This window comes from Cannabis sativa, chromosome 3, assembly GCF_029168945.1.
Source record: "Cannabis sativa cultivar Pink pepper isolate KNU-18-1 chromosome 3, ASM2916894v1, whole genome shotgun sequence".
NCBI lineage: Eukaryota > Viridiplantae > Streptophyta > Magnoliopsida > Rosales > Cannabaceae > Cannabis > Cannabis sativa.
This window is the reverse complement of record NC_083603.1, coordinates 8,905,125-8,917,966: the sequence shown is the minus strand read 5'-3', so window position 1 is coordinate 8,917,966 and position 12,842 is coordinate 8,905,125. Positions and strand designations below refer to the sequence as shown.

Here is a 12,842-nt window from a genome sequence, read left to right as displayed (position 1 = left end):
TGTATCCACTTTCACCAAACAAAAACAAAAAAACTTGTATATGATTATCACATCTCAAAAGATATAAATGAATAGAATTCTATATTGTTATAGGTCTAGAATAATAATTTACCGAGCCGTGACTGCAAATTACTGTGAATCCATCCATTTACTTTTTCAAAATAATAATTTATTGAAGGATAATAATTTAATTACTTTCAAATTGAACACTCTATTTTATCTGTTTACACAAGACATAATTAATCTCACTCTGATAATAATTTCTTGAATAGGAAAAAATTTCTTTGGTATTTTCATCTTTAAGGTTTATGCTAAGTAAATGGGCAAAATAGTATATTCAGGGGTCGTTTGGTACGCCGATCGTATTGTATTAAATAATAAATAACATTATGTTTGGATAAAGCAGTGTATTTTATTAATTATTACGATTAAATTTTTTAATACAATGCATATTCTATTATTTAATACATAATAAATAGTCTGTATTAGCTTGTATTATAATATTTACAAAGGATTCGGGATCAATACTAATCTCCAATCCGGACCTGGGACCCGAACCCCGGCCCCGACCCGAACCCGAACATGAACCCAGGACCCAGACTCGAACCCGAACTCGGGACCCAGACCCTAGACCCGAACCTGGGACCCAGACCCTAGACCCGGACCCCGGACCCGAACCTGGGACCTAGACCCTAGACCCGGACCCGATCCCAAACCTCGAACCCCGAACCCTGACCCAAACTAGAACCCGCACCCGGAACCAGACCCCGACCCTGACCCGGACCCGATCCCAGACCCCAGACCCAGACCCAGACCCCGAACCCGAACCCCGACTCGAACCCTGGACCCGAACCCCGACCCGGATCCAAACCCGAACCTCGACCCCGACTCGAACCCCGGACCCGAACCTCGACCCGGACCCCGCTCCCAACCCCAACCCCGACTCGTACCCCGACCCGGACTCAGACCCGAAGTGGGACCTGGTCCCGGACCCAGACCCAGAATCTGACCCGAACCCGGACCCAGACTTGGACCTAAATCCCGACCCAGGATCCAGACCCGGGACCGAGACCTGGATTAAATAATGCTAATACAATACAATACAATACAATACAATATATTAATACAAGTCAATACCAAACATAGTATTATATTAAATAATATTAATACAATACAATACAACACAACACAATACAATATGGCTAGGGGTGTTCGCGGTGCGGGTGGTGCGGTTTTTAACTATTTTTTCAAACCAACCCGCACATGCGGTTTTTCCAATTTTCCAAACCGCACCCGCACCGCGATACTAAAAAACTGCAAAAACCGCACCACAAAAAATGATGCGGTGCGGTGCGGTTTTTGCGGTTTGAACTATCACAATTTTTTTTTTGAAATCATCATAAAATAATTAAACTATCATTAATATAATTATTCCAAAACACTTAAGAAAATACAACAAACTTGAGACTAATAAAAGTTATAACAACAAAAATAAGTCAATAATCTTTTTAAAGTTTCAACAACACACCTAAATCAAAATAACAAACTTGAAACTAATTAAATTCCAACAACAATATAAATGTACAACTAACATACTTTCAGCAATAGATTAAAAATAAAACAAACACAAACTTCCAAGTCAAAATTTCAATACACATTTATGGGCTTGGGTTTGTTGCTAAGAAGAAAGGGTTTGTGAAGAGTTATGTATTTTGCCCCAAGATTTATAGGCTTGGGTTGGACTCATATGTATGGACTTAATTAAATAAATATAAAAATTGAAATTTTAAAACAAGTGGTGCGATGCGGTTTGAATCGCGGTTTAATAATTCAAAACCGCAAACCGCACCCAACCGCGCGGTTTGGGAAAAATTCAAACCGCAACCGCACCGCGAAAAATTTAAAATCGCATTATTTTTGCGGTGTGGTGCGGTACGGGCGGTTTGAGCGGTTTGATGTACACCCCTAAATATGGCGTACCAAACGAGCCCTCAAATTGTTAATTTTGAACCGTTAATTGAACTTTGATTAGATATATTAAAATTTACCGTAATATCTATTCAATTCAATATCATCCGTTGATCCTAAATCAAATGATCTTAATCCTGATATGTTTAGGTTCAATCTCAAGAGTATTATATATGTTCTTTGATTTGTTAGTTATTAAGCCTACTTTTGGGTCAGGGTGATACGTACATTTTGGGAACATGATAGTATAATTGAGTGGGAGCACTAACATAAATATGGAGTCTATAACTTCTATAGGAATTTAGAAGTGAAACGGTGATATTCTTCGAGCTTGGCTAAACAGAGATAAATAGTGGAGATCTCATTTCATTTCGCTGAAATATCATTTATACGGAGCTAAGTGTTTTAAGGATAAAATACATTGAAGGTGTAACGGTAACTTAGTGCTTATTCAATGTAGATCATCTATTAGAGGGTCATTGATCAAATTAGGATTATAACAATGGATAACTAATGACGTATCTATATCGTGGAACATATAGAGCGTTCTATATGACTGAGAGTGCAATTCCAAGTTCTAAGAGTGGATTCAATAAGGAATTAATAAGTTAGGGAATTTACTTGGTAAATTCGGTTCCTTATTGAAAGCTCGGAAATATAGGCCCATGGTCCCCATACTAGTTGAGACCATACTGCTTGTAAGACTCAGTTAATTGATTTTAATTAATCAATTATAATTCTAAAGTTAGACTATGTCTACTTTGTAAATTTTCACTAAGCAAGGGCGAAATTGTAAAGAAAAGAGATTCTAGGTTTATTTATTAATTAAGAGACTTTATATGTCTAATTAATAAATATATTAAATGACAATATTATTTAATAATTAATTTTTAGTTATTAAATAATTAGAATTGGCATTTAAATGGTTGAATTTGAAAATTGACGTTTTTGAGAAAATGAGATGTAGAAATGATAAAACAGCAAAATTGCATAAGTGAGACTCATTATCCAAAGCCCATGGCTGGCCACTCTTATAGGTTTTTATCATTTATTTTTTCATTATTTTAATGTCAAATAATTCTAACTTAAACCTAGGTGGTTACCTATAAATAGATAGTGATGGCTCTCATTCACACTTAATTCTGTCAGATGAAAACTGAGCCTCCTATTCTTTTCTCTATAGGCCGAACCACTTCCCTTCTCTTTTCTTCTCTAAATTTCGAACCTAGAGTGATAGAGTAGTGCCCACACACATCAAGTGGTATCTCAATCATAGTGTGTAAGACTGTAGGAGATTCCAACCAACAAGAAGGAGATTCAGCATCAAAGGAAGGAGAGAAAGAGATCCAGGTTCAGATCTTGGTGATGCTCTGCTACAGAAAAGAATCAAGGGCTAGAGATCTGAACGGAAGGAGTCATTATATTCCGCTGCACCCAAAGTAAGGTTTACTAAACTTTATATGTGTTTATTTCATTATTTTAGAATTAATATTAGGATGTTAATGAAACATACTTGTTAGTAAATCTAGATCCTGGTAAAATATTTTCTAACACCAGCCCCCCTCTCTCAGTGCACCACCCCCTCTCTCTCTCTCTTCGTCTCTCTCAAACCGAAAAAAAAACCCCAGGGGTCCGATGGTCGGACCATGGGGTCCGATGGGGTCCGACCATCGGACCCCTGGGGTTTTTTTTCGGTTTGAGAGAGAGGAAGAGAGGGGGCTAGGTCCGATGGTCGGACCATGGGGTCCGACCATCGGACCCCTGGGTTTTTTTTCGGTTTGAGAGAGACGAAGAGAGAGGGGTTGGGTCCGAGAGAGGGGGGCTGGGTCGTGCGTAAGAGAGAGGGGCTGGGTCCGAGAGAGGGAGGCTGGGTCGTGCGTGGTCGGTGGTGGGTGGTCCTCGGTGGTCGTCAGAGGTGGGATGGTTTGGGTGGGGCGGTTGTGGGATGATTTGTATGGGGTTCGGGTGGGGCGGTTGAGAAAGAGAGATGCAGAGAGAGTTTGAGGGAAGGAGAGAGAAAGGGTTTGAGTTATGAGAGGGGTATTTTTGGGGTTTTGAAAAAAGTGTCATATTTTTTTAGGGGGAGTTCTATTTGCACCCCATAAACTTATAAATACACCCCATTATTAAAAAACTTAAATAATTTTTAAAAAGTATTCTTAATATTTTTTTAAATTTTTTTCTTCACATTATTTTATGTTAATTTCAATACTTATTTTGATTTTATTTTCATAATTTTTCCTAACTCATGTATATTTTTTTTATTTTTTTCTAAGAAAAATTCATATAATTTTTTATTTTAATTTTTTAACCATAATATTTAAAATATAATTTAATTTTGTTTGATAGGTATATTTTTTAAGAATATGATTTGGAAGAAAAAAGTTAAAAAAATTTAGTATAATTAAAGATATTAATTTTAAATAAAATAAAAATTATTAAAATGGGGTGTCTTTAGAAATTTTTGAGGTGTAAATAAAATTTCCCTTTTTTTAGTTTAAAATGTATTGGTTTAAAAATAAAATATTAAGGTTTTTTAAGTATAAAAAATCAAATTTTCCTAATAATTTACCGAGCCGTGACTGCTAATAACTTTGAATCCATCCATTTACTTTTTCAAAATAATAATTTATTGAAGGATAATAATTAAAATACTTTCAAATTGAACACCCTATTTTATCTGTTTACACAAGACATAATTAATCTCACTCTGATAATAACTTCTTGAATAGGAAAGTATTACTTAGGTATTTTCATCTCAAGGGTTTATGCTAAGTAAATGGGCAAAATAGTACATTCAAATTACTAATTTTGAACCGTTTATTGGAGGAAATCTTTGTTTTTATTCTTTTATCAAATACAAGTACCTTCCTTTAAGGATAAAAACAGATATTAGTTTATTACAAACGCCAAAATTCAAATTTGACATTCCTCCTCCCAAGTCCATATGATCAAGCATTTGATAAGGTAGAACAAAACTTCCTCCTATCATTTATAACAACATTTCTTTTTTAGATTTATGCAAAAGTATAAGCTATATTTACAACGTTGAATTTCTATCACAGCAGCAATAAATGGGATTGTGTCTAATCTTCCAAAAATATTTGCAAGTGCTATCTATGCCTCTATATGACACTTGAAAACTCTGTTAAATGCCAGGTGAAGCATGCAGCGAGATTATGTTCTTAATGGAACCTCGTCTTAATCTGACTTCTCTATCTCCCGAAATCTTCGATCCCATTCTCGAGCCTCGTAGTCTTGCTCAACAAAATCTTTGTCAGTACTATATACGATTTGATCCTGTCCTATTACTGTTCTTTGAGCCATGTCCCGAGCACTGAGGAGCTGCATTATAGTTTGGTGTTTTCATTTTAGATGTATAAAAAATTTGAAGCTAGGGAGAACATTTGGATTTCGACAATCAAAGGGAAAAATGTTTCAGACAGAAAAGTGCTCACCTTTCGCCTTAAAGAGATATCTGGAAGCTCAAGTGCTCGGGCTCGTTGTTCTCTTGCACGGTTTCTCTTTTCTATCTGAGCATTTTTATTACGCACTAGAAACCACCGAAACAAAGGAATTGCAAAGAAAGAACCAGCATAGACCTGTAGAAATAACGTTCTAAACATGAGCCTCAAAAGCTAAGTTCTCATCAAATTTATCGATGAGGTCTGATTATCCAGAATTTCAAAAGCTGCTTTGCCTTTATCATATAGGATAGATAGTAAAACATAAACACAATTTGTTTTTTATTTTAGTGTATTTTTCAATTTATACAAACCTGAAGTAGAGGAAATATGTCAGATGCAAATTTAATAAAGCCACTTGGTGGAATTGCAATTTCCCTTCAAAAGCAGAAAAAGGAAAAAATGCATACAAGGGTCAGATGCAGTAAATAAAACTATGTAGCTCATAATTATAAGTCCAACTTACTTGAACATAGTTCCAAGAATTATAACCCCAAAAAGATTGAGTCCACCCAGCCCAATGACCAATGCTCTCTCTGAAGAGCTAGTTTTGCTGTAGAAAAGAAGGCCCGAAAAATATGTTAAGAGAGAGAGAGAGAGAGAGAGAGAGAGAGAGAGAGAGAGAGAGAGAGAGAGAAAATATACATTTAATCCATACAATAGTTCACCATATAAATGAAAAATGCATGAAGAATTCAGAACCTGAATTGCAGTTTCTTCTCCTTGAAAAACTTCTCAACCCCTCCAACCCAATCAGTCCATTTCCTGCCTGCATATTCCTTTCTTCCACTCCTTTGAGAAGAAGCCGTACGCTGGAGAGATGGAAATCTATACAGAATATTTCCCTGCATAATATGCAATATATGCTAGTCAATAAGTTTTTATTTTGCCACCTAAATCATACGTGACGGTTGTGCAAGTGCAGGACTTATAATATCAAGAAATGAAAGAGTTCCATAAATTTGAAGAGATTGATTCATTATTTATAAGAATCTATTATCAGGAAGAGTTAATAAATTAAAAAAAATAGATTGTTCATCCTCCCGAGCGCATTAATTTACCTCTTCATCAATTTCAGGTTGACCATCAAACCGTAAAAGAACAGGTAAGATGTACGAATCATCATCCTGAACAAGTAACAAAGGAGATCATTTTAAGCAGCACAACAAAATATACAAATAACCAGCATGGATATGCAATAAGAAACTGGAAAAATAAAATATAATATAAGTAAGTAACTAACTAACAGCGCAATCTATGTTAACTCAAATATAAACTTACTGCAGATCTTCCTGAAGTTTCTACATCAAGATATGGAGCAAGTTCCTCGGCTGCAACCACACCACCATTAGATGTTATGTACTGGCCAATCTGCATCACAGCTCAAGAAATCTGAGTGCCATTACATTGTGATGATAATCTTTCCTTTAATGAAGTCAAAAGAGGACTCTACATTACAATCAAGCATCACTCTCGAGGGAAAAATGAAAGACAATACGCACACCCTTAAAAAACAAATTTACAATCAACTTAATTGAAAATTGAAATTATATGTTAATAGCAACGGACCACTGAACTCAGTGCTCAAGTATTACCAACTTCCATCTCTCTTCTTCAATTCCTTGATTTGGATCACCATCCCCAAATACAAATGAGAAAATCTGAAAAACAGTAGTCACAAAATAAATTATTTGATCCCAACAAATGGCTATTAGAGTAGTAAAATGAGATTCATTATGTCACGTACAGATTCAATGAAGTTCATCTTGTTGTCATCATCTACTTGTATTCTTCGCCTTCTATAGTAATTTGGATCCCAATACCTTATAAAGTAATTACAGAAACAGGTTACAAAAAGTTATTTCCAAGTTTTAAGTGTCCAATTAAATTTGAAAACTAGAGACAAGTAATGATGATTATACATTTTTTCATTGTAATATGTCAAGTAGAGTATAGATGAAAATAATAATTTCAGTGGCATATAACCAAATGTTCCTGAGTAAAAATGAAAGCAACATGGGAAAAGACATGGGGTTGAATAAGAAGAAAATTGCAAACATTACCGCTATATTGAGAGACCTACATATCTTAGCCAACATGGTTTTCTTTTGTTACAATAGATACATGAATGATATGTAATGTAATACATATAAATGCTCACAAATTTTAAGGGATTATATACCTACAAAATCATCATTAGATCAAGTTCATATGCGTTTCCATGAGATGAGACAAATTAGAAAATACTTCCCCAGGATTAATAGGAGATGGTATATATGAGATATTGTATATAAGTGAGTAAAGGGATAGTTGTAGGTGTGCAAGAGCTAAGAGATTGTAATCTGCATCATGGGAGAGCCAAGGCCTCTATAATTGCCTAGGGACTTCTCACTGTAACCCTTTGATACTAGCAATATCAATGTTGATCAATTTTCACCTATTACCTATATTCGTTTCTTGCTATTTTGCTATATTTTGGAGTTGTTTAACAGCGGGTGATATTAAATTCTTAATAAAACAACAGAAGCAAACTTCACCCATTTCTTTAAGGAATTTACAAAAAGCACACAAATGTGAAAGAAAACCATTATGGATTCCCAAGCGAAGAAGATATTACCAAAAGAGATCCGTCGGACTGAAGTAAAAAGTAAATCCCGAATCATATGATCTTCCTCGTCTTCCTCGATTATCTTCTTCACTGTAACCAAAATTACATAATCAAACTCATAATGTTAAAACAAACTATTAACAACCAAATTCTAAAGATCATTATGGTTAAGAATCAGAAATATCAAATACATTTGAATCAAGTTTAAAAAAAATACCGACTACTAGAAAGAATGGCAATGATTGTAGTATAAACAATAACAACAGACGCAATTAGAGCAGTTCCAAATGACACCCTGACTACATACTCAGCTCCAGCCTGCCAAACATTATGCATATCACATCACTAACAAACATATGAACGAATATACACGACTTAACTAAATCAAAAACAAGTAACAACAGATATTTTACCTTAGCCTTTTCAAAGAAAGGTTCAAGCTTTATCCTAACTGATTTGGCCGCAAGCTTTGCTCGATAATCTTTTGGGAAAACATATAGAACATCACCTTCATCAGAGACCTGTTGATACCATCTTTGAAAACATTGTATTCACAATAACAATAAAATGAATGGAGAAAAAATTCAAAGACCCCATCAACAGAAACTCCATTAACAAGCTTCAATTCCCACTAAAACCTTTCACACACTAGAACACTCTAAATCCCAACAACATAAACCACAAATACATAACCCATAAAAAGTTTGAATATAATTACCTCTAGGAAACCATTAGTATCAGCAGCAAGAGCTTGCAAAGCTTTCTGAGCTTCATTCATCTTAAGCCCAGCCCTGCTAGAGACATCCCCTATAGTAACCCTCCCACCACAAGCGTCCACAGCATCCATAGCTCGCTTCCTGACATCACTGGAAAGTTTATCGCTTTCAATAATACCACCAGGCCTGATTGCGGTCGTTACATCAATGCCAGCTCTGACAACCGGCACCAACGCTTGAGATCCCCTCTGCTTAGCCGAGCGTCCTGGGAAAATGGGTGTTTGGTAAATGGGAAATTTGTTGGGAAGTTCTCGGAAAATAGAAGGTTTTAGGTAGAGACGAGGCTTGGGTGGAAGAGTGAAGCAGGTGGATATGGAAGCCATAAATTGACTGGTTTTGCACAAATTGAATTAAAATTAAAGTTGGGTTTTTTCGTTTTTCAAGTTTTGGCCATCAAAGAAGATTTTTTATTTATTTAATTATTAATAGATGGTTTTGGCGAGTGGCTGGCGATTGGAGCCTTAAGATTTTTTTTTTTTTTTTATCTTTCCTTTTTGTTCTTCAAAAGCTTTGGTCATGGTTATGGCTAGTAAGTAATGTGAGTGAAGAGGATGACGTTGTTCATTTACCATTTTGCCCTACTATAATTATGGTTTAAGAAAATGTTGGAAACTTCATGTTCCTTTTTGTTCTTCAAAAGCTTTGGTCATGGTTATGGCTAGTAAGTTTTGTGTGTCTCTTTGTTAAACTTTGTTGGGTTTGTATCTGCGATTATGGCGACGTTTAATCATGCACGTTCAAACATGGAGGACCAATATGCTTCGATAACTCTGGAAGAAGAGGAAACGGGGGGTCTACAGTACGGGGTGAATGATGATGATCTCTCTGAGATCGATGATAGGTGGTGTCTAGTGGGACGTTTTATCACTGATCGGGAAATTGATTTCCTTGCCATGCAACATAAGATGGCCTCCTTATGGCGTCCGGGACGGGGTTTATATGTCAAAGAATTAGAGCCTAATCTATACCTTTTTCAGTTTTATCACGAAGTTGATATCGGACGAGTGATCGAGGGTAGCCCTTGGACCTTTGATCGGATTCAATTGGTCTTCAAAAGGTTAAGAAGTGGGGAGAATCCGCGGTCTGTAGTGCTCAATAGTTTGGATTTCTGGGTTCAGTTGCACGGGATGTCTACGGAGTTCATGTCGCAACGTGTTGTAAGAGATATTGCCAATTATATAGGCAGTTTTGTCGAAGCTGATCCGAACAACTTTATGGGCATATGGAGAGATTATCTTCGTGTGCGTGTTACGATTCGGGTAGACCGCCCTTTGAAGCGCAAGATGAAGTTAGAAAAGGTGGGAAGCCCTGTCTGTTGGGCTATTTTTAAGTATGAAGGGCTGCCGACTTTTTGCCTCATCTGTGGCATCATCGGTCATGCTGAGAAATTTTGTGAGAAGCTGTTTGATACTCCGTCTCATTTACTTCAAAGACCTTACAGTTTAGAAATGAAAGCTGCACCACGTAGAAGGAATCACACCATCGGCTCGAGATGGTTACGTAATGGCCCTGTCCCAAGAGCTGCTGCTGCCTCATCCAACGAGGCAAATGGTGGGGGTCAAGAGCATGTTCGGCGGCCACCAGTGAGGGAGGAGGAGGGGTTGTCTGAATCTGAACGTGATCCGAATGAAAGTGGAGGGAATCATGGTCTTCAAGGTGGCAATCCCATGAATCATGGTAATAAGTTACTGATTGGCAATGGGGATACTCAATCAATTGTATTAAAGGGGCCAGCAATTTCTCTCCAAGATGGGAAAGGAAAGTCTCAATTAGGAGGGAATTCTAAGTCAACCAATTTAATTCACAAGAATTATATACCTACTGACGAAACAAAAAGAAAGAGAATGTTTATGGACTCTTCAAGTGGGCCAAAAGGTTACGAAATTGGGCCTGGGCAGATTTCTTTAGAAGTTTTTGACTCACATAAGGGGAATATTGACTCTCTACATGAGGAGGCTGTTGATGGGCTTGATGTAATTATGTTTCCTATTAATGAGGAAAATTCAAAAAACGTGAATGGGGCGGGTTCTGGTTCTCAGACCCGCCAAGCATTATGAATGCTTTAAGCTGGAATTGCCGTGGGCTTGGGAACCCGTGGGCTTTTCAATTCCTTAAAGAGATTATTTCTCAAAAGAAGCCCAAGATGGTATTTTTATGTGAAACTAAGTGTGCTAAAGAAAGAGTAGAATGGGTGGGAAGAACTTTGGGCTTTGAAGGTGTTTTTATTGTGGAGGCCCAAGGGAGAAGTGGGGGTCTGGCCTTTTTATGGAAAGTTAGTCAAGAGGGTCACGTGGTGGGTTTCTCTCATCATCATATCGACTTTGTGGTCAGGGAGGAAGGAAAGGCAGAGTGGCGTTTGACAGGGGTGTATGGTGAATCAAGAAGGACTCATCGACAAGAGACCTGGGACCTTCTTCGTACCTTAAAACAATCCTCAAGCTTGCCGTGGTGCATCCTAGGAGACCTCAATAACGTGGTTTCTCAGCAAGACAAGCGTGGTGGACAACCTTATCCCCGAGTCCTGATCGACGGCTTCCTGCAAGCGTTAAACGACTGCGATTTGACGGATATGGAGCTCCTCGGCTACCCGTTCACCTGGGAAAGAGGCAGAGGGACTTCGAATTGGGTCGAGGTACGGCTAGACAGAGCGCTTATCTCCTCGGATTGGTTTCGGCTATTTCCCCAAGCTAAGCTAAGTAATCTTGAAACTTCCACTTCTGATCATTCCCCAATTTACCTTGAACCTGCTATAGAACCCTTTAATCTTTATCCTCGTAAGTTTCGTTTTGAGAATGCCTGGCTTAAGGAACCTTTATGTGTAGAATTGATAAAAGATTGTTGGGATTCTATGAATAATGAAGATATTGTGAAGAAAATTCAAGCTTGTGCAGATAAGTTAACCGAATGGGGAAAGGATATTACGGGTTCATTCAAAGTAAGAATTAAGAAGTGCAAGCAAGAGTTAACCAGTTTAAGGGGCAAGAGAGATGCACTTTCTGTGCAACGTTTTGGGGAGCTAAAGAATCAACTCTCTCGGATTATGGACCAACGGGAGACCTTTTGGAAGCAGAGAGCCAAACAGTTTTGGCTCAAGGAAGGTGATAAAAATAGCAGGTATTTTCATATGGCTGCTACTACTAGAAGAGGGAACAATGCTATAAGTAAACTCAGAGATGGGAACGGTCAATGGGTTAGCTGGGAGAATGGTTTATCAGAGTTGATTGTTGATTATTATTCAGCCTTGTTCTCAGCTTCGGGTGCCTCTTGTTTGGAAGTGGTGGAAGACATTGAGTGTTCTATTTCTGATATGGTCAATCATGAACTATGTCTACCGGTTACAGAGGAAGAAGTGCGTAAAGCGCTTTTTCAGATGCATCCTTCGAAAAGCCCTGGCCCTGATGGAATGACTCCTGGGTTTTATCAGAAATGTTGGAGTATAGTCAAGAAAGATGTGGTGCTAGTAATGCAAAAATTCTTTCAAGTTGGAATTTTGGATAGTAGTACCAGCAAGGCACATGTTGTTCTGATCCCCAAGAAAAAGAACCCAGAGCTGGTCACTGATCTAAGGCCTATAGCGTTGTGTAACGTGCTTTACAAGATAATCACTAAGGTGATGGCAAACCGAATGAAGCCCTTTATGGATAAAGCAGTATCTGCTAATCAGAGTGCTTTTATTCCGGGTCGCTTAATCTCTGATAATATCCTGGTATCTTTCGAAGTGCTACATTATTTGAAAAGGAAGCGTCAAGGTAAGGAGGGTTACATGGCACTCAAGTTGGACATGAGTAAGGCTTACGACCGTATTGAATGGGGTTTTTTGGAGGCGGTATTGCTCAAACTCGGTTTCGGTAGAAGATGGGTGACCCTCATTCTTTCTTGTGTGACCTCGGCTAGTTATACCATCACCCATGGAGGCAAGGAAATGGGGCCTATCATTCCAACCAGAGGTATCAGACAAGGATGTCCTCTGTCTCCATACCTGTTCATTTTGTGTGCGGAAGGCCTCTCTGCTTTAATCAAGAAATA

General features: G+C 37.7%; 1 protein-coding gene across 1 annotated transcript; it reads right to left on the bottom strand.

The window, feature by feature from the left end:
* Positions 1-4,787: 4,787 nt before the first annotated feature.
* On the bottom strand, positions 4,788-9,370 carry LOC115709947 (uncharacterized protein At5g03900, chloroplastic). Its single transcript, XM_030638218.2, has 13 exons — positions 8,759-9,370; positions 8,454-8,561; positions 8,258-8,358; positions 8,050-8,130; positions 7,180-7,255; positions 7,028-7,093; positions 6,714-6,803; positions 6,494-6,559; positions 6,135-6,277; positions 5,899-5,985; positions 5,747-5,810; positions 5,427-5,570; positions 4,788-5,313 (listed from the first exon to the last, which is right to left on the bottom strand). Exons 1-13 carry the CDS (start codon positions 9,137-9,139, stop codon positions 5,170-5,172), a joined length of 1,551 nt encoding a protein of 516 aa, XP_030494078.2. The 5' UTR covers positions 9,140-9,370; the 3' UTR covers positions 4,788-5,169.
* Positions 9,371-12,842: the final 3,472 nt, after the last annotated feature.

Coding starts and splice junctions, on each gene's coding strand:
- LOC115709947 (XM_030638218.2), bottom strand. CDS start 9,139: ATGGCTTCCATATCCACCTGCTTCACTCTTCCACCCAAGCCTCGTCTC. Junction 6,560..6,713: donor AAACTTCAGGAAGATCTGCA/GTAAGTTTATAT, acceptor TTACTTGTTCAG/GATGATGATTCGTACATCTT. Junction 5,811..5,898: donor ATTCTTGGAACTATGTTCAA/GTAAGTTGGACT, acceptor CTGCTTTTGAAG/GGAAATTGCAATTCCACCAA.